Genomic DNA, 22,206 nt, shown 5'->3' on the forward strand with positions numbered 1-22,206 from the left:
GATATTGAAAATAATATCAATATATACGCTTCCAGGCACTGTTTAAGCATGGGAAGAAACCCCGATATCTTTTGCTTTCCCTCACTGTAATACAACAGGTGGTGATACTCTTCTTTTTTTTTACACTCTTCCCAAGTTGTCTACTTCTCTTCCTAAGTAGTGGAGGTCATTTGCCTGTTTTGGTAGGTCAGCAGAATAATAGTTGGCTGGAACAGACCTTTAAGTTCATCAAATCCAACCATTAAACCAGCACTGCCAAGTCAGCCACTAAACCATGTTCCTAACTCATGGCAGACTCTCTACTGTATCTTCCTGCCTCAGGAATGCTTGGCAAAATCACAGGGGTCAAAACACTTTTCACTGTATTTTCTTTAGTAATACATTTACCCAGGACCCACGGTAATATCATCCACTCGACGACGGTTGGTGGCGGTCCCTGCATGCTCAGGTCTGACCTGTCAATGTGCTGAGAGGCAAGCAGCAGCAGGAACAGAAAAGTCAAGTAGGATGCAGTATGGCAGATAAATTTGATAAATGGCTTTCTGATGAACAGCCCTAATGGGCTTTTGGGAGCTATCAGGTAGCACACAGAGAAGACTGGGAAAAGGAGTCCTATCACAACACATGTCAACATCTTCACAGCCCAGTGTCGCCTCCTCCATCCGGGGAACTCATCGTACCAGCGGGATGCGAGCAGCTGCTGGCAGTTGGGCTGAGCAACAAACTACAGAGAGAAGAAGAAAAGAAGACTGTTAGTTCCTTGTTACCTCTGTAAAGTTATTTCCATGCTATGTATATCACAATAAGTAGCTTTTGGATAGAGATTTTTAAAAAAGATAATCCACGGCCTGTGCAAGCCCACTCACACTTATAATAGTACTAAGACAAGGCTGGATCAGCCTCCTCTTCCTTCAATGCAAAAAGTATAGTACAAAGCCATCAAAATGCACTTTTCACAATAAAGCTTTATTTCTGCATCAGTTAGGCACAAAAGAAGCCAAAAGTCTGTAAAACAAATGTACCTCAAAAGCTGATTTCAAACTGACAAGTAAGTTCACAAATACTTCCATTATTCAACCAGCAACATTTTTAGAAAATTTACAGAACGTGGGGTGAAAGCCACTACGAAAATGAAAAACACAACTGAGATCTGTAAACAGTGAAACTAAATTCCACAGGCATTAATTAACTATTCTCAGTATGCTCCCTATTAATTCTCTAAAAATCAGGCTAACATGCTTTTACACTGACAGAACAATTTATATAATTCTTGCACAATACAAACTAAGCACTAGCATTCCCCAGTGCTCCACTAATCCCTGTCAGGATGTCATGATTCCTACCCCGTACAACATTTTATGTTATGCCTGTTTTCCATAACGTGATTTCAATTTTTAAAATATGATCCTTAAAATTGAATTTTAAAAAAATAAACAATCCCAGTAATTATTTCCTATTTTTCAGATAGCTTCTCAAAGAAACTTTTACTATGGGGTTTTAATTAATATTTTCTTTTGACCACAAGTTCCTGTTTTTCTGCAAGCTTTCTTTTATAAAGGGGACATAGAGTAGCAGCATGCTAGTCCTGACCTAAGAGATAGAGACGCAACATATGCATCAAAGAGAGCCAGTTGCTGAATTTTATAAAAAAAAAAGAAATATAAGAAGTATTTCCTTATTTTAAGCACATGCATATATACAAAACAAATTGGATTAAATAATTAGCTGAAGATATAAAATTATACAGAAACATCTTTATCTTATGAAATTAAAAAAAAAAGTTAAATTACAACAAATATTTTCAGATTTTAATTCTAACAAAATGCACCTAGTTTTGGATTTGACCTGATTTTGATAATACCCATAACCACAGGAAACAAGTTATTTTGGGGATGAATAATAGATAACTTCTTAGTTTGTGAAATCACTGGGATTGTTACTGGGACAAAATGTTACTTAGTCTGGAATGAACAAGAGTCAGCATGCATTTTTATATATATGTCTGGATCTTGTCAGAAATATTAACCTGAGCCAAATTCAGACCTGGTGTATGTTAATGAAATGCCGGTGTCCTTAGCAGAGACTTATTTCCCTACCAGAAACCAGTGCTGAAAATGCCCCTGACTGCTTGGAAAGACTCATACCTAAAGCCTCTTGAAAATAGCCTTAAAGAAGAGTAACAGAGTGTTCTCTTCCATGAGTAAAAATGCATTCACAAGGTTTCAGGGTGTTTCTTTTAAGATACAAATGTCTGGACTAACACCTCATGCAATCAGAGCAGACGGTTTTTGCTGAGTTTTTAACAGGGGTGTCTCTACAAAATTTTTCACCTCACTTTGCTTGGGTAGGTACAGATTACTGCTTTGTTTGACTAAGTGGAAAAGTATCACTAGTTCCTCTGTAAAATATATTCCTTTTTTTCAAAGTGTGCCAGATCCATGTTTGGTTCTGCTTCTTCATAATACCTTTCCATTACATATCCTCATTACCTAAAAGTAAGCAGTTCTTAAGTATTGCCTGTCCCCTCGCTCTACACCATAGGGCTGCCCTCATTGTATTGGGGATCCAGATGAAGGAACAACTTCCAGTGGCTCGCAAAGGCTTATGGTGGACATAGGGGGCCTAGTCCTCAACAAGCATGGCTAAAAAGGAATGTCTTTTCCTTGTTCTAATGTGGAGGAAATTAAGTAAAAGGAGTTTTTTTTCCAATGCCCACCAAGTACTGGGCTGCCTTGCAGTGGGAAGACCAGAAGTGATGCTGAGATACCTCATGCTCTGAGGAAGATGCTTGCTGATGGCACCATCTGGAGGGTGCTCCACATTGAGTGATCTGTTTAGTTCTAATCCTTAAATAGATTAATATGCAAAACAATCAATGTTAATACAGAAAGCATTTCTGAGCAGACTTGAAAATTTGTTTCTTGTCTTCTAATACCCATATTATTGGTCATGTTGTGATTGTATTGCTAAGGTACTATATGGTAAGGACAAGGATTGCTTTCTGAGGCACAGAAAGTTTTTCCCAGAAGTGCAGAAAAATTTCCAACCCTAGACACTGAATAGTCTTTTTTTTTTTAAATTGCAATTTTAAAAGAAATTAGCTTTCATACTTTTCTTCAAATTAAACTGTGACTGGACAGCTTTTGCTCCAGTTGGATCCTCTGACTATTGGAGAAATCCAACAGACACTATACATTTTATGTGGCTAGAGTGACTAGCAGTGTAGTATGGAGCAAGCATATAAAATACTTTGTCAGCATTTTAAGAGCTACGTGTGTAGGGAACGTGGTTCTGGTAATACAGGCAAGGGTCTATAACAGAAACCACAGATGATATACTGCATTTCTGAAAGGTCTACATATCAGGTTTCCTGCTGTCATTTTAATCTAAGAACAATGTTGGCAAAGTTAGTTAACAATGTCCTGAAGTAGCAAAAAAATCTCTCTCTTCACTGAAGTCTTTACGGTTCTGAGCTCCACTGATTGTATAATATACATTATGAAACACTCTGAAGTTATTTTTCAGACAGCTGGAAAATTACACTAAATCTCTTGCTGAAATTTCTTTTAGAGTTATACTTTTATGCTTCACTTATTAAGGAAATGTTTGAAATTACTAAAATCTCCCAAATTAGATTTGAAAGATTTGACTACTTGCTCCATGTTTTTGGTTGAGAGACTATTATCATATGCTGTAAAATATGTTTGGTAGTGATACCTGCATTAATTACATTAGCTGAGGAATGTCCTTGAATAGGAATAGTTGGGGTAACCTGATGGCAAGAAAAATGTACTCGATGGTGAACCCTACAAACTTGTTCCCCTGCATATCCAGAAGGGATGATCTTGTTGTGTCTCCCTTCTTGTCCTATGGACCTGTTTCCTCCAGAGGAAATGAGGGGAAAATGTCATGTACGCACACCTTGTCCTCATGTGTAATAAGTATTTGAGCATGTACAGGAACTGGAGGTGGGGAAGTCTTCCTGGGACCCACAGTGTATAAATGCTGCCTGTATAGGCTGTCTCAGACAGTACTGATAGGTCACATATGGTCATACAGGTAATTTTTTTTGCGATTAATGTATTTTATTACTGATCCTTAATGATCGCTGGATGCATTCCTATGTGATGTACTCTAGGTGACCCTGCTCTGGCAGGGGGGTTGGACTAGATGATCTTTCGAGGTCCCTTCCAACCCCTAGGATTCTATTCTATGATTCTATGATTTATCCACCAAAAAGCCCTTCCCTCTATATATATATATAAAAGGAAAAAAAATAGTTCTCATGGCAAATTTTTCTGGTCAAATGAGTTTTTTGCTCTGTTGTACATCTTACTATTAAAAAGGAACATTAAGGTGGCTGGACAAAAGACATGCTGCAAGCCATAAGACACTTCCCGTAGAAATGGATGAGGCTGCCTCTAGGATGATCACATAGTAAAGCCAAGTAGTCATGCAAGTCCTCTACAGAACTGGGACCTAAAAAATGATATTTTAAAAAATATTTTACACAACTATTTTACTATTTATCAGAAATATAAATTTCCTGTGACATTAATTTGCCAGTTCTGCAATGACTATGCCAAAATATTTTCACTGTAGTACATTTTTTCTTCCTTAATTCAATATATTACATTCTGAGGTATTCAAAGTATCTTTTGTACTGTTGCTATTATGTTGTAATGTATTTGACTTTGACATTGTCTCCATATAATTAGCAATCAACAAGTTTATATTTTCACATTACAATGGCTTCCAATAGCTTCCAGCAATTTGCAATTATGCGAAGGATTTTGCTGTAAAGATTATTCCTGGTTGCACATCTTTAGCTCCTTCATAGACTCTGCCCATCTGAAATGTTCTGGTATTCATTTTCTTAGTTGTCATGCTGGGAATTGGCTTGCTTCTGAGACTGGTGAAAATCAGAAACTAATTACACTGCCAGAAAAAAAAAAAAAAAAAAAAAAAATCTGGTATAAATAATAGCAGAGCCTGATTCTAGTGATATCCAAGCTTACACATAGCCCAGAATTTCATTTTCACTGCTGATTAAATCTGATCTTTAGTTTCGCTAAAATACATCTGCTTCAGCCAATGGAAATGATGAAGAAACAACAGAAGTGATACTGTTAACATATTGTCTGTATAGAAATAATACTTTTTTAAAACAATCATTTTTATAAATAATATATCGTCAGAATAAGACAAGCCAGTTCTTTACGACAACACAACATTACCTTAAGTATTTGTTTCATTGTATTAGGAAATATATAAAGATATCAAAAGCCCCCACTTTTAATAGAAAGCTCACTTTAACACTTACAAAGCAATCTAACAACATCTGAGGTTCAAATTAAATTCTCATTCTGAGATCAGTAGGTGGTTTAGTGTATGTTACATAGAAGAAAGAATGTGGCTTGTAATCTAGAAATGAAAATTGTCAAAGGAAAGTGATTTCCTTTTTGACTTATACACAAGTGAGTGATGCTGTAACACAAAGAACTGTCCCTGAGAGAATTCTCTAACAGATAAATGTTAGAGTTCTTTTTTTTGGGGGGGAAGTAAAAGAAAATGGTTACCATTATGCTTCTTAGTAATACTTTTTTTAAGTCATGGGCAGATTCTCTGTTGCGCTGTTTTGTATTGTCATTACATCCAAGCTGGTAGGAAATGTTAGCTCTGAGGTCTGCTCCTTTGTCACACACATTTTCCACTGATTGTGCTTCAGTTCAACAAGAGTTAAGCCAATTTACTTTTTCTTTCTCTAGGACAATTTACTTCTCACATTATACGTATTTTCTGAGTTATTTAATAAAAACACAAGCTCTTCTAGTTATTTAGCTTCAAATTTAGATGTCAAAATTCTCTATGAAAAAGTATATTTGCTTGGCACTAATGACAGATTCAACTCCCAACCTTGTTAAGTAGACTCCTAAATTTGGCAGTTTCTTTCTCCCTCTAGAGACATTACTGAATATTCTTCTCTATATCTTTCCCCAAAGATTGTACTTGTGGATTTCAACACTTACTCTGTAAGGACTGGTTCATTAAGACAAATAACATTTAATTGCAATTTAAATGTTTTAATGTTATTGATGGAATAGCACTAGATTTTCCTTTCTAAAAGCTAAGGACTGTGTTCTGGAGTCCTTTGGGTATAGTTATACTGTCTGTTTTCTGCCTCAGGCCAGAAGCCCTGATTCCTCTGTCAATTACTGTGAATATTCTCAAATCCATCTCCTCTAGGTTGAGTGCTGACTGGAGCAGACTACCGTTATAATAATGATTCCTGCTGGACCTAAATCATTGGGTCAGCTTTTCCTCATCTCTGTCTGCAGCTTCATCATTAAGGGAACCAGCCAGTTCACTCAGCATCGGAGGAGCATCAGGGCACACCAGCTTGTATATCAGCAAGGCAACCTGTGTCAGATCAGGTCCCTGCAGCAAAAACAAATTCACAGCACAGATGCCTCCATCATAAAATCCAGAGTTCACACTGCTCTGACCAAGAATAGAACACAACACTAGTTTGGTGGGGTTTTTTAATAGTAATTATCTTATTGTTTAACTGCAAATACGAGGAAGAAAATGAAAGGAAAATGTAAAATTGATGACTGAAATGCTCTGCAGGACAGAGAAAACTATTAAGTGTCTATTAAGTCAAGACCTATCTGTAATTGCAGGGATTCTGATAAATTGTTTAGAAAATGCAACAGTGACTGAAACATAGCTGAACCAGCAAGGCGTGATGAGGCTTGTTAGACTTCCCTGTGGTAAAGAAAACGCAATTAGTTGTTGGGCTTAGGGATGAGTGTGTCAAATAGCTCCAGACTTCAGAATTGGGATGCTAGTATATTGCTTCTGGTTCCCATTCTAGCCAAGTGTTAGACTCACCACAATTCAAAACATTTATTTTTTAGGGAAAAACAATAAAAGAACCCCTCAAAGTATCTGCAGATGTAATGCAATATGAACTTATTTCTTTTAGATTGGATCCCTGGTTTTAGCTGGTGTATTTCCATGCATAGCAAACAAAAAATAAGACTGATATTCAGATGGAAAGTCATACCCTTCAGACAGAAAAATGTTCTGCAACAGTACAGGCTGGAATTCACTGTCTAGGAAGCAGTTCTCAGAAAAGACCTGGATACACTAGTAAACAAGAAACTGAGTGTGAATGGGTCCATGTAGTGCAAAAGTACAGCCTGGGGCCATAGTATCTGAAGTATACCTAGCATGTCAAGGAAGCTGACAATTCTTCTCTTTGGAAGCTGTGAGACTACATCTAGAGTTCTTTGTCCTGTTTTGGGCCCCCACTACAAAAGAGTCATAGGCAACCTGAAGTGAATGTTAAAGGACACTTCCAAGAGGTTACAGGGCTGGATCCCATGATGTACAGGGAGAGAGGAAGGGAGTTGGATGTGCCTAACCTCTAAACAAGAAGAATCAGGGTGAGGGCTCACTGTCTTACACAAGAGGTTAAGGGCAGAAGCAGGATTCTATCAGGAACACAATGAAAGGATGAGGATGATCACAAGCTGCATCAAGGGAAATTCTGATTTGATCTAAGGAAAATATGATTCCCTACGACGATAGAAAAGCACTGGCACAGTTTGTCCAGCAAAGATGCAGAATATCCATCATTGTAAATATTCGAAATTTAGCCGGGCAAGTTCTACAGCAACTTGATTTAAATTCAGTGTTAACCCAGTTTTGAGCATGAGGTCGGACCAGGTGATTCTGAGGGGTATCTTTCAACCAAGTATTTTTTATGATCCCACATACATACTGCATTAAGCCAAGCACTATTTTCTGGGGCAACAACATACTTAATAAGAGCCATAGTAACTGTGTTTACAGGTTGAAATTAATTTAGATAGATTTAAATTACTTGTCTAGAACATTTTAGGAGACAAAAATCAATATATATGCTAAGGACTTTCGTACATTAACACAGGAAGAAATCACATGCACTGGTCACAGCATAATGATCATATAAATACTGCTACTGACTTGAGCTGATTTGGAAACAAATAGCCACTTCTGCAAAGAATAATCTTTTGCCAGCCCCAAGGGCTGTAAAAAGAAGAAAAAAAAACCCACCCCTGAACCAGTCAGCAATTACCAGCAGTGTGTTTCTTCCATCCCAGCTGTTTTTGTGTCCTGTACTGGTAAGGGTTCTAAGCATTAGCTGGTCAGGCAGAGGGGCTAAGATTCAAGTTAGTTACAATCCCACTATGTGACAGAATGAATGAGTTCTCTCACATCCAGCTCATGTGCCATTTTATATAGTTTTTGTAGCTGCCATGTCATCAGAAGGAAAAGTTACAAATTAATAAATCAACCTTTGAAAATTCATGAGGGAACTACAAATATACTGAAAGCAACTGAAGCACAGAACTCTGTGTGAGTTCAGTTGAAGAAAAACTAGCTGGGAAGGGTAGAAAAGGGAGTAGAAAAGCTAGGTTCTTCCTCTGGGCATTGCTTGCTCATCTGAGAGTTTCCATAGGCATCAATGGAGATCATCCTGCTCCTTGTTTGTGCAGTTCATTGCAGAGGACAAAACAAGGTAGAAAGACATTCTTAGCTTCATTTTCCCCTTTTGAACATCCTTTCAGGTTTAAGCAGGGTATTGAGCTATTTAGAAGAAACCTGACTAAAACTTCCTTCTATTTTCCATTTTCAGGCTCTTTGCCTGTCTCTGTGAAGAGGAACCTTCTTGAAACAGCAATATTTTGTCATGTTATTGAATTTTCTCAAAACAATAAAAATGATGGTGATCACCTAACATTACCAATAGACAAGTTTAGGTTCCAGTCTGTTAGCTTAGCTTTATGAGGTGCCATCCTGCACCCTGATGTGAAAAATGGATATGAGCACAACAGTTCTTAACTTCAAGCTCATGCTGTTCTAGCCAAGCAAAAAGAAAGCCAATAATGGACTCATGCTGAACTCCAAGTTTTTCTACTTTCTTTTTAACTGGCTGTTTATTATGTGAAACATTTGTGGCATTGAAGATGTCAAAGTTCCCCAAATTCAGTGTGAATCCAGCTTCTGGAAAGCATAACACTCATTTGAAGGCTGACTGTATACAGAATTAGGGGGATGAGGGAAACATAAAAACAAAGACTGATTACAAAGGCATTAAAACTAAATAAAGCAATGAACTGCATATTTTCTCTTGGAAGTTCTTTGTTAACATGTTGTAGGGAGGTCTGGCTTTGTAGTTTAATTAATACTTAGGAACAGAATGTATATAGTCACTCAATCTGCTTTTCTTTCTCTTCAAATACTTAAATGTTTTTCATCTTGAAGTTCCTCTGGTTTAACTTGGCTGTGTGTTTATCTGAGAATGTTAAAGGCTGAGAAATTAGATTAATCACCCAGTTCCTGCATAAAGACTAAGCTGCAACGATAGATCTTTGGCACTGATGCTTAGTGAGCACTATTCTGAGATCATTTGCAGGAGAAATGCGAGTGAGTCTGTAGCAGATGCATCAATTACATTACTCCAAGTGTGGCCTTCACGAACCTGCCTTCTGGCTTTCAGAGATGATGTTTTTCAGTTTCTTCATTATCTGTGCAATTCACCTTCTCAGTTTTGCCTTAAATGATTTCAGAGAAACTGCTCTTGAATGGCATTTGACAGCTACCATGAGCAGCTTCTGCTGTTTAAACACAGAATATCAATCTTGGAAAGACTTACAAGGAGTTTAATTGCTTGCTCAGAATCCCTGCTCTCCAAAAGCTCCTTTATTCTTAAGAAAAACTCCTTTACACTTAAGAATTGGTTGTGGTTGAAGAAAATGACCTCCTGTGAATGGCCCTAAGAAATACTGTGCTCTCCCATAATGGGAAGATACCTACAATAGCTGTTAATTAAATTCTGTGTACCCAGTGTCTGCCAGCCTGGAGAAATTACAGTCACTGAGCAGTTATTTCCCTTTATGAAGCTCTGCTCTTTGTGGCAAAGCATTAGAGTTTGGTATTTCAAATAAAAACCTGGAGCTACTCTCACTGATCTCATACAGACAGATGTCTGGACACTAAGAGTTTCTTTCCTGGAGCAAAAGAGTGATGGAGAAACCAATAGAGAAGCTGTCTTACTTGAGTTTTACACAATGCATCACTTTTAGGGATGTTCAGACTATACCTACACTGAAGAAAATCAGTGACTGAGTTTGAGCACTGGACCCCAGTCCAGTGACCCCAGTCATCCCCACTACCTGTTTTCTCTTGCCTGGTTCCAGTTTGACTTCTCCAGCCAGCTCTGTGCAAGGCAAATCTGCAACTTCTTGTAGCCTGTTTGCATACAAATCCCTTGGCATCACACAGTTTTAGGTCAGGCTATGGTCTGCTTTCATTTAGCAGTATAGACAAGTCTCAAAAACCAGTTCCTTGCACAATAATTTGCTGATATATGTAATACGTTTCTGTGTAAGACTGACCTTCTCAGATTCATTGCATGCTACTAGAGACTGAGTAACACAGGAGATGGTTTTGTATGTCCAGCTTCCATAGGAGATGGAGTAGAACACATTGGCTTATAGTTCCAAGAACAAGAATATATTTAATTTTAAAATGTGGAAGAAAATGACCATTTACAAAAAGCTAGAGGTGGAAGATGCGTATGTGGAATGATGTAAGCAAAGGCTGTGTTTGAGTCTCTGAAGGTTTGAGGCGAGGTTCTTCCTCAACAAATCACAGACCATTTGTTCACTGACAGAGAATTACACTCCATAGGCTGTTGTCACTGCCTGCGTGACATGCATGCCCTAACTCAGCTCCAGCAAGTCAGAAAGAGTACATTTCTAAGAAAGGGCTGATCTTTAATCCTTGCGAAAGATAGCTCACTGGCACTCTGAAGGAGTATTTTCTTCTGCTTCCTTTGCATCCTCCTATGCTGTTAAGCAAATACATCCTGATCATACGCATGAGATCATTATTTCCTAAGTTGAAATTTATTCGAGAAGCAGACATATGCTATGATTAAGAATGAAAAGAACTTGTATAATAACAGGTAAGAGGAAACAGAGCAAAAATCCAAAGCAAAACTGCAAAACCAATGAAGTTCCTATATGAAGTGCAATTTAAATTTAGATTGCATGTGTACCTTTCCCACCCCTTTCACTAACGCATAACATGCAGCCTTTAAACAAGTCAGCCAGCTGGGCTTGAGCCAAAGGCAGGCTGGATGATGCCTCCTGAACTAGACTCATGTTTGGTGTCTATTTTTCTCCACAATATGCAGCCTGCAGTTGTAAAGTTCTCATGCTAACACCATCAAACACTGTAATCAGGGAAGCAAGACCTCTTCTTTATCAAACACCTCTCTCAAATTTACTGTGGAAATCCCCCCTTGCTAGGGTGACGGTGGTGAGATCCCCAGTTCTATCTTTTCCTTACTGCTTCCTACTCTGTGCCTCTCACCTCCAACCCTGAGAGTGCTCCCAACTCCAGACTTCATAACCACAGCAAAATTAAGATTTCTTTAGCGTCCAAACACTTCAGTAATAGGCAGAGAGGGTGGCAGCCGAAACAATCCATACTTGGTAACTGAACTATAAATCAACCAAATGGCCTTGTAACTGCACAGCGAAACAGAGGCAGCACTCTTAAATTCTAACTGCAGGCTCCATTAGTGCTTAATTTCAAAACTTCAAAGATAATCCAACATCAGGGTTTTCTGCAGGGAATTTTAGAAACCCCAACATGGGATCTGACACACAAACCCCTTAATTCTCTAACCTTGAAAGCACCCAAAGGCAAAAACTCACCTCCTGTTTTGAAAAGAAGACTTGATGGCAGCTACATCTCATTACTGCTTCGGGGAAATGTTTTGCTTTTTCTGAAGTACTAAACTTGCTGGACCTGTTACAAACCCCAGCTTTTCCATGGAAATTGAGAAGATGGAAGCCAAAGGACTGAAGGCTGAGAGAATAATATTTATATTTGTATTGACAGAATATTTTTATTGGCAGTGTTATGATTATAGTCAATTTACATTAACTGCATTTGTGAAGGAAGGAATACAGAAAGGAAGGGAAATTCTTTGCCTTAATTTTCTTTTTGAAAATTACAGAATAATTTTCACCTAAACGTTTTGAGGGGTTATCATGTTGAAAATCTTGTAGAGAAAGAAGAATATAAAATTGCTAAATAGTCTAATGTTTAAATTGTTGATGCTGTTGCTTTTACTACTTTTACTTCTAATACTATTTTTGTTTTGTTCTCATGTAATAAATAATTTTCTAACTTCTTCCTTCCTTAATAACTTAAAAATTCATATTGCTTGTTTATTTCAAACTCATTGAACTATATGTAAAGTTAAATATCTTCAAAGTACTGGTACAATATTAACAACAGCATTATTCCTTCTGCATCTTTAAAAAGTGTTAAGGTTTAAGAAAATACAAAAATGTTTCTCTCTTTATGCTTTCAGCTGAAATGCCAGGGCACATACCAACAAACACATATAAGAGAGGCTGATGTGGCCAGATTTATTAATACCACAGAAGAAGAAAAAGGTAGGTATCTGTCATCCTCTAATCACTTGATGAGCACTTCACAGCAACTTCCAAGCACACTGGATACAATGCCCACGGCTTCTCAGTTCCTGGCAACAGATCATAGAACAATTCAGCCTATAAGGGACGTCAGGACATCTCTGGTCTAACCTCATGCTCAAACCAGGGTCACCCATGAGATCACACTGGATTGCTCTTCAGGTAGAGTACAACCCATTAACCATAATTTGCTGAGCTTGGCCATCCAACCAGTTTTTTAATTGTCTTGTAACATTCTGTCAAGTTTGTAACTTGAATACAACAATATGGTGAGAAATGGTGTTGAAAGCCTTGCTAAATTCAAGGTAAATGGCACATTTTTGGCCACAAATGTAGTTAGTGTCCAAGCAGTGTTTCTGTGGTCAGGTATGCACACTCTGACTGAAAACGTTGAAACAGAAAAACAAGCCAACTTCAAACCAATCCAATTGTAAGTATTGACAAGGTCTTGTTTAACCATCATTTTTACATTGTAATTTGTAATGATTATACTTGGAAAGGTCTGTCATTGAAAACAAAAAATCCTCCTACTCCCAGACTACTCTGTACTAAAGGTTTAGTACAGAGCAAAGAGCAATTTTTCGCAGCCAGGTAAAGGAAGACCTAACCTTAATTTACTGTAATGAAAATGATGATCTCTTTTCATTCAAGTGTGATTGTGCTGCCCACCTCTGATGTTAGGGACAGATGCAGTGAAACAATATATTTTTTCAGCGCATAATAAAGTTTTGTCTTTTATTTCAAGATTTTTACTAATTTTGAATTAGTTCCCTACAGGTTTCCAGCTTTGGGAATAAAAATGAAGAAATGGCTTAACACAAGTGGAGTCTTGCAGGCTATTGTAGTTCTAACAAGTTATCTAATGCAAAAACTTCCATGTAATCTCAAGAATCTTCATGTAAAATTGAGGATTTTTCCCTCAGACCAAGCCTCTGAAATGCAGTTTTGTATGGTGCTTACTTCTCAAGTCTAAATCTGAAATAATCACCCAGACTCTGTTGGTGAAAAAAAGTCCAAACATTGTATGATGGGGCTCCGACACACCTGATTTTGCTAGGAGGAAGGTACCTCCTGTGGAAATCTATGTTCCAAGGACACATTGCCAGCTCCTCTGTACGGTAGATATATGGTTTATGGAGGCCAAAGAAAAATTAAGTTGCACTGAAAAGTGAAGAGAAGGTTCAGGAAAAGTAGCTCTTGACATTAGTCCAATGAATTCTGAGGCTTTAATATTTCTGTTCAAATTGTTGGCTCGTAATACGTGTGTAGCTCAGGTCTGGAAACATTAAACTGCTTAGGAAGAGCTGACCTGAAACTGATCATTTCTATAATCCAAAAATGACCTGTCCAGACTGCATGAGTACACAGTCCTACAGCAAGGCAGACTTTTATTACAGAATCACAGAACCATAGAATGGTTTGGGTTGGAAGGGACCTTAAAGATCATCTTCTTAGCCTTTTCACCTCCAACAAACTGTTCAGCAAGTCTAAGCCCACTGAGTCTAAATATCTGTGTATAATCAATATAGGCAAGTCTATGTGGTAAACTTAATTTCTCTCTAAACTTAACTGCTAAGGCAGACCCTTATATCACACAATGCAGTAGAAGAGAAGCTGCATCTTAGACTGCCAAAGGGATTCCAGTAAACAGGGCATCAAGATTCATCTGTCTCACCTTAAGGGGCTTTTCCAGTTCTTAAAACAACAGAATATCAAGAGGTGAAAAAATTAGATTACACCCACTGTCACATACCTTCCAGAAATTACTTGCTATTCTTCTTAAAGGATTTATTTTTTATAGCCTGTACAACACATCTAGTCATGCCATGACTCCTCTGCAATAAGTGTAAGTAACATAGGTGGTGACAAAAATCATTTTCTTCTTAGATGGCCTGAATTGCTGTCTGGACATGTCTGTCTCTTCCCATCGACTATGAAGGGTCCCAAGGCAAGGCTGCTGACACAGGTATCTTAGTTAAATACCTGAGGTTATGTGGGATGAGTCAGGGACTCCTAGCACAAACACACTACAAGAATGACTATTTCTAGTTTATTTCTAGTTTGTTTCTACATGCTGTGAAGAGGGCAAAGAAAAAAATAAAAGTCCAAGCTCTGAACAGGATGTTCAGCTCAGGATTTTTTTTTCTCCGTATACCTTCACCTTTGGCTTTCCCCTGTTCTTCAAAACGGTCTGCAAAATCCTTCTAAGCAAGTCCTTCCTTTTTTTGCAAATGCTCACCAACAACTGAGGCTGTTCTCCATCTAGCATAAGAGTTTTCATTTTAAAAAAGTCTTTTTCAAAATGACTTACTTTTGCAAAATATCTCAACAATTTTTTTTAGGATTTTGCCTTGCTAAAACTTTGCCTCTTTAACTAGAGGAGTATCTGCTGTGAATACAATAATGGAAACAGTAAATATAAAATTAGACTGGCAGGACATGAATTAGAGCAGAAAGACTTAAAAAAAAAAAAAAAAAGAATAAAAAGACTAAAACACCCTATTTGGAGATTCCACAGAGATTACAGGATTCAAGCCAAGAACGAAACAGATACTGAGTGGAAATACTGATGGATTCATTGTGCCAGTGGAGAACACAGAGGAGGCAGAGAAACAGCAACTTAAGTAGTTGGCACTGTCAAGGCGCTATTTAATCACATATCCACAGGACAAGGAAATCTGCCTCTCCAGACTGGACACATAGTTGTATGGAACTGGTCAAGAATAGTGATAAGTCACTGGTTGTCAAGAAAGGAAGCAGTCATAGAATCATAGAATTGTTAAGGTTGGAAGGGAACTTAAAGATCATCAGGTTCCAACCTCCCTGCTATAAGAAGGGACACTTCCCATTAGACCAGGCTGCACAAAGCCTTGTCCAGCCTGGCCTTAAACGCCTCCAGGGAGGGAAGTTCCACAACTTCCCTAGGCAACATATGTGATTTCTGTTCCCTAAGAAACATTGTCAGTTACTATTATATATGGTATTGAGGGACAAGTGACATTACAAAATGGTGACACTAGAAGGCATTTCCCTTCCTGTGCTATCACCCGTAGATGACAGTATTGCAGAGAAACTGCATATTTCAAAACTGGACATCCCAGTTGAGATAAATACCATTGTAACTTTAGTTATGAAAAACATGGTCTAAAACAGTCATCAGGAGCTCTCTTCAGCAGCCAGTGGGGAGAAAAGGCAGCTCCAAAGAGGAAATAATCTCATAACAGATTAGATGTACAGAATAATATTCTAGAAGTGCCTGTTCTTTTCCATGAACAACTAGGGCTCCAGTTAGTGGTGGAAACACCTAATTTTAGGCACAAGTAAATTGCATGCCTTACTCAGCTAAGTTCTCATAATCAGTGATTATCCAGTTAATGCAGTCAATGGATGCTAGGAAGAATTTTTCCTTAAATCTGCAGATAAAATTCCATTACCTACACACAGACATCTAGAGTTTACTGGTTAAGATTAAAGGGAAGGCAGGGACAGGTGACATTACAGTGGGGGTCTGCTATAGGCTGCCTGACCAGGAGGACAGTATTGCTGAGGCACTCTTCAGACAGAGGGGAGCAACTTCATGTTTGCAAGTCATGGTACTCAAGGGTGATTTCAACCACAGGGACAACTCTGCAAAGCACAAACATTCCAGGAGGTTCCTAGAGTGTGTCGATGACAACTTCCTTGTCCAAGCAATTGAGGAACCAACAAGGAGAGTTGCTATGCTGGACCTTGTTCTCACCAACAAGAAAGGTGAGGGATGATAAACTCAAGGGCAGCCTTGGTTGTAGTGACCATGAAATCAGTGAGTTGCCTAGGGAGGCTGTTGAAGCCCCTTCCCTGGGGGTGCTCAAGGCCAGGTTGGATAGGCTTGTGCAGCCTGGCCTAGTGTCAGGTGTCCCTGCTCCTAGCAGGGAGGTTGGAACCTGATGGTCTTTAAGGTCCCTTCCAACCTTAACCATCCTATGACTCTGATTCTATGAAAGCAGTTACTTATCAGATAAGCAGGTCAGGTTCTGAGCATGTCTGCAAAGCATGACTTGCAGCACATATGGTCTACTTCCACTATTGTGAGATCAAATTTAATAACAATAGCAATGAAAAAACTCACTGTGCCTTCAGCTCTCTCTCATTGGTTCAGCATGACTGCATTGTTTTTAAGTTGTGTCATGTCCTGTTAATCTAGCACCATATAAACATAAGTGAAATTACCCCAAAAGTTAAGCAACATAGAAGAAAGACTGATTATATTCCATATTAATCAGTGATATTGATGAAATAAAACTCACTTATTTAAGCAAGAAAACTAGCAAGCTTTTCACAATCCTCTAGTAAAAACTCAGCATGTTTGGGGTTTTTTCCTATTCTTTCTTTCAATCCCCACAACAGTGCTTAGGAGAAATTGGAGTATTGTTTTCCAGACAACTAGAGCTGTAACTAACAACAGCAACTTCCTTCTGGAGTTTTACCCTCAAAAGGCATAATCTTTATTTTGTTGCTATGCTTTAAAATAAAGTGAAGATTTTATTTTTAGGTGAAGAAACGGATACTGTATTCATAGCAGCAAACAAAGAAAAATCCTTTCCTTGGCCTAAGAAGACATTATCTCTGACAGATTCCAACTTTAAAAAGTCCTCAAAACTTCACTGAAGCATAAGAAATTGAGCGGTGCTATGGCAGGTGTGAACAGGAGCTTTATCAAGTAACACCAAGGCAAAAGTTGAGTCAGTGAGTACTATTGGCTGCTCTAACTGTATCCTCTTTCCGCTGAGGCAGGCTGGATTAGTTTCATTCATTAAGCAGAAATGAACTAGTAAATTATTTGTTTTGCCAATGTCATGAGTACATTATCCACAAAACAAGCAAAATACAAGCCTTAAGAAATGAAAAAAAAACAAAAACCAACAACAAACCAACATGCTCCCCTATAGTAAATAGTAAAAATATATCCTGAAGACACTATAATTCTAATACATAACAGAATGAGGTAAGTGGTTGAAGATGCACCACCGCCTGCAGATCAAAGCACTGACTTCATGTGGAATGACAAGAGAGGGACTGATACAGAAACTGATGTTGAAGTTATTTATGGATTGTGGGCTAGATATGGCCTGAAGTCCACTTTGCAAGCTAATCACACCTGTCAACTTCACCAGAAAGGACTGAGAAGGCAAGGGTAAACCCAAGGCAGGGTAAAATGGAGCATTCTTCATGCTTAGGGCATTGTCAGGGAGCAGCCCTTCAGACAGAGGAAGGACTTAATGTCCCTCTTTAGGAATACTTTTGGGACTGAAGTATGAATAAGACACCAGGACCTCAACATATGTGGATTTCAGTGACTGGATGAATAGTCAGCAGGCACAGATAGCAACCCAAGTGGTTATTCCACTAAATCTTTATGTGATGAGGGAGTTTACATACTTATAAAGTTAGACAGAAGTTGCAGATAACTATATTTTCTTTTTGAATCTAACCTGCAACCACAGTTCCAAAATCAATGAACTAGTAGAAAATGAAGGACTAAAATCCACTGTTCTGTCTACTTAATCATGCTGTCTCTTCTGTAACTGAGCCTGGGAAATGACCAATGTATCTTTACAAGGGCTTTTGTTTCTCGAGTCCTGTTTGATCCGCCCTGTCTCTGAAGACGGAGTCGCTTAATTTGGGAAAACAACATTCAACAGAAATGAGTAAGACTGCATGAGACTGTTCTCCTGGTGTTCAGCCTAGAGTATTATTGCCTCTAAGCCTCAAGCTCCTCTGCCTCCTGCTGCCATGGGTCTGTAGCCTCCCCTTTTGGGAAGCAAAAGCAGCAACAGTGGATAATTCCTCTACTTGTGATACCTCCACTGCACATCACAATTCATCAAGGCTGGGGGTAGTAGGAAGTGGATCGAAGTGGAAGACACTGATGGACCATGCCAAAGGAGATGGCCTGATGATTATCTGATGAAGAGGGAATGGAGTGGAGAAGAATGTCATCCTACTCATTTCAGAATAATGACAAGTGTCTTTGTAAGGAGGACGTGTCAATAGTTTTATGTTAATATTTTCTTTTTGGTATGAAAGGTACCCTAGAAATTCAAAAGCCAAACTTCAAAGCTATGTGACTTCCACAAACATAAGCTCCTGTTTGTCTTACCAGTGCTGTACTCAACACCTCTATTCATTTTTCTGCTTTAACTCCTGGAGTTGTAGAGTTTAGAAAGTTTTATTCTCTATTCAGATATTTGAAAAAAGAACTGATCTCTTTGGAGGCACAAGAGTGAGTTCATATAACAGGAGTTAATTTTTCTGATAAATCTTTTGTTTGAAAATGGATGTACATATTGATGGATGCAATGGATAAAGAAGCCCTTTACTATTTTCATCTTGATAGCTAAGGCCTACACCAAAAACAAGGGGTAAAGGAGGGAAAAGAATTCTCTGTGGACATCCGGTGGAGCAAAGATGAGGTAATTTAAAAGAACCAGTAGACAGGCCTAAAACCAATTGTGTTTTGGCTGTCTTGTTTTATTGTTCAATAAGTGTTTATCTTAATGGAGTGAGTTCTGCCTAGTAGTGAAAAAATTGGAACCGCAACAGCACGCAGGTTTCAGCCAGCACATTCAATTGTGTCTTGCTCAAGCAATCACTAGATCTTAGGCCAATTGCACCTAGCAAAGGCATGGGAAGGTTAGATCTTGGACAGGAGAATGGAAGGTTTTGTAAAGAGCCTCCTACAAGACATCTGAGAGAGGAGAGGTTGCTTAAGAGTGTTCTGTGAGCTAAGAAACAGAAAAACTAAAAGGGAGTTAAATACTCCTCTATAAGTTAGATGCCTGTATGAGCTCTTCATGCTACAAGGGCAGTTACTAGAGCTGAAAGAATACAAACTACGTGAAGCTCTCAGGCTTTGCCAAAATGACTTGCAGTGAGGAGTGAAGTACAGCTGCTGGTGCAGCTATGGCAGAAGGTAGGGAGAACATGAAAGAAGAGCTGCACAAGGAAGAAATGGCAGCAGTTAGGAATGGTTAATGGAGCCCATGGGAGGAATGGAGGAAGCAAGCAGGTACAAATCCCATAGCTCAGTCTGGGGCTCATCACCCAGCAAGGCTAATTAACCTGAGCTTAAGTGCTCATGGAAATTTGGGAGGGAGAACGGCCAGATCTCCAGCAAGTATATGGAGGGAGGAAAGAGGGCTTTAAAATTCCTATAGTTACATATTTACATTACAAATTAAATCCTGTGCACTACCTTATTTACTATCATTATTAAATATTTTTTGTCTCTAAAATTTTGTTTGTTAAGCAAATGTTCTGTTATTGTACGTAATAAAAATTAGCTCATGGTGCTAAATCTACCCCAGGTTTGTAGGGAAGTTTGCAGGTGCATTAGTAGTGACTCCTTCAAACCAAAAGCCAATTTCTGTTGCTGCCAGTCACACCTTAGCGGAAGGGTTGTCCACTGCTGGTTAGGGATATGCACTACTGGTTGTTCTTGCTTGAGGCAGACATCCCAGCAACATTTCATTTAAGGAGGATGCAGAAAAGGAACTGAAATAAGATATTTCCACTGTACTTCAGTAAGTCTCCTCCTCTTTGAATTAGTTACTTCTCGCAAGTGTTAAAAATAAAAAGATGTTTGCTTCAGTTCTGTGATGAGAGGGTTGCAAGTTGTGTGCAGCATATAGCATTCAAAGGTTATTGATGCCTTCTGAGATATCATTAAAAAGCTAGTGCTGAGATTAATTTCCCCCTATGTGGGATCTGAGCCTTCAGAATCCAAAATCTGTTACCCTGGGGTAGAAAGTGCTGTTGAAGCAAGAAGTTGTCTAAACTTGCACCTACATTTTCTATGCCTAGTGAAGTAATTCTTTTAATTGAAGTGCCCTGTTTCCTTACCCAGCCAAGGGAGCAGAGAAAGATGTATCTGGAGTTAACTTACATGTGTTATCTTGAGCAAACAGGATCTCCCTCTGTGCATACCTCTGTCTTTTGACTGTATAAGGAATTTACTCACACACTTAAGGAGGATTGCTTCACCAGGCATTTAAAATGTAGGCACAATTAAATGCTGTATTAAGCAGATGTTTCCCACCCTGTGATTAAAGAACATTTTTTGCCAGCAGCAATAACTACAGCTTTCACGGGGACACCTATACTTCATTCAGTTCTGCAGTAATAGATCACCAGTTACAGTAAGATTTCAAGTATGTGTAGGAGATAAGACATATAATTTATGCTATTTAACAATCTGTGGAGTCTTTATCTATAAACACAGAGACTTTTACATGATTTACAAAGCAAACATATGACCTGTTTTAGAGTACCTGGCGCTTGCTTGGAAAAATGTTTATCAAACTTCTTGAATACTATGGCTGAGAGTCTGCAGAAATGGGACTTTTGGAGACATGGACCCAAACGTGCATACATCACACCTCTCAGTTATGGGACTCATAGACTAAACACATCTTCCTTTGGTGTTAAAAATGTCCAAACATTATCAGAGTCTGTTTTTTGCAGGATTTTGTTATTTTTTACATGGAGACTTGAGACTGCACCTTTCTAGACTTTTGACAAATATTCACATACACAGTGACTAGCTAACACATGGCTGCTGTGTTTCTGATTATCTTTCAGGTGTGGGGTTTCTTTTAAACACAGGATAATCCTTAATACTGTGTTTCCAGAGTAATCCCTGCGTGCAGAGTCAATAACGCAGGCCTTTGCATCTGAAAGAATTTGAATGAGAAATTTATTATAATGACTTCTAAAACTACTCAGAATCAATCTGTGGTTCCAAAGGAAAATTCTGCTCTCTGAGATAGTCACAAAGCTTGACTTAAACTTTTAAACTGTATCATTGCCAGAGCAGCTCTACAGAATTTTTCAGCATTCCAGAATTATTTTATATTCCATATCTGACTAAAAAGCCAGTTCCTAATAGAATGGCAGTTTAACCATTAAAAAACATTACTAAGAAAATAGCAACTTTTCACTTCCGTACTTCAAAATTATTTTCTCTAAGAGCTGTTGAGATATTCAATTTTGATAAGGAGTAGCTTTTGCTTTCTATCATATTTATACTGCTTTCAATAATAATAATATGAATATGGATGATATTAGGTATAAGCATTAGATGACCAGAAATGTTAATGCAAGTGAAATAAGAAACTGCAGCCAAACAAAATCCTTTGCTTTATTGAAATAAAATATTTAGACATTGACATGAACTGAGAAATTTGAAATTATTTGACATATTTCATTGAAAATGTCACTGAATTTGTGACATTATTATGAAACATTTCCATTTCACTGCAGCTGTATTTTGCTTAGAAAACTAGTGAAGAACTGATGATTGCATTTTTACAAGCCCTGTTTTGGGCAAATAGATAGTTTTTATTATAAAAAACAACTTTTTTTTTTTTTATCCTGCAGCAACATTTTCCTAGAAAACAGAAACTTATCTATTAAATATGAATAACATATTATGAAGATGTAATTACCCAGTTAATAATTTATATATACTGCTCATATCCAGAATATTTGCTGTGTTTTACGGGAACATACAAGTTTATGTTAAAAACATTTGACCCATTATGTGCATTTCCTATCTGAGGAAGTCCTATCTTGCTTCTTGTCTGCCTACAAATAAGTGAGC

General features: G+C 38.2%; 1 protein-coding gene across 1 annotated transcript in view; it reads right to left on the bottom strand.

Annotated features, from left to right (window-relative positions):
* The window catches only part of TRPC4 (transient receptor potential cation channel subfamily C member 4), a 144,713-nt gene that overhangs the window by 40,778 nt on the left and 81,729 nt on the right, over positions 1-22,206 (bottom strand). Inside the window, exon 4 of the mRNA XM_051638820.1 lies at positions 388-724. Coding sequence (XP_051494780.1) covers positions 388-724 — 337 coding nt within the window. The remainder of the gene's footprint in view (positions 1-387; positions 725-22,206) is intronic.

The sequence above is a fragment of the Apus apus genome, chromosome 1, assembly GCF_020740795.1.
Source record: "Apus apus isolate bApuApu2 chromosome 1, bApuApu2.pri.cur, whole genome shotgun sequence".
NCBI classification, from domain to species: domain Eukaryota; kingdom Metazoa; phylum Chordata; class Aves; order Apodiformes; family Apodidae; genus Apus; species Apus apus.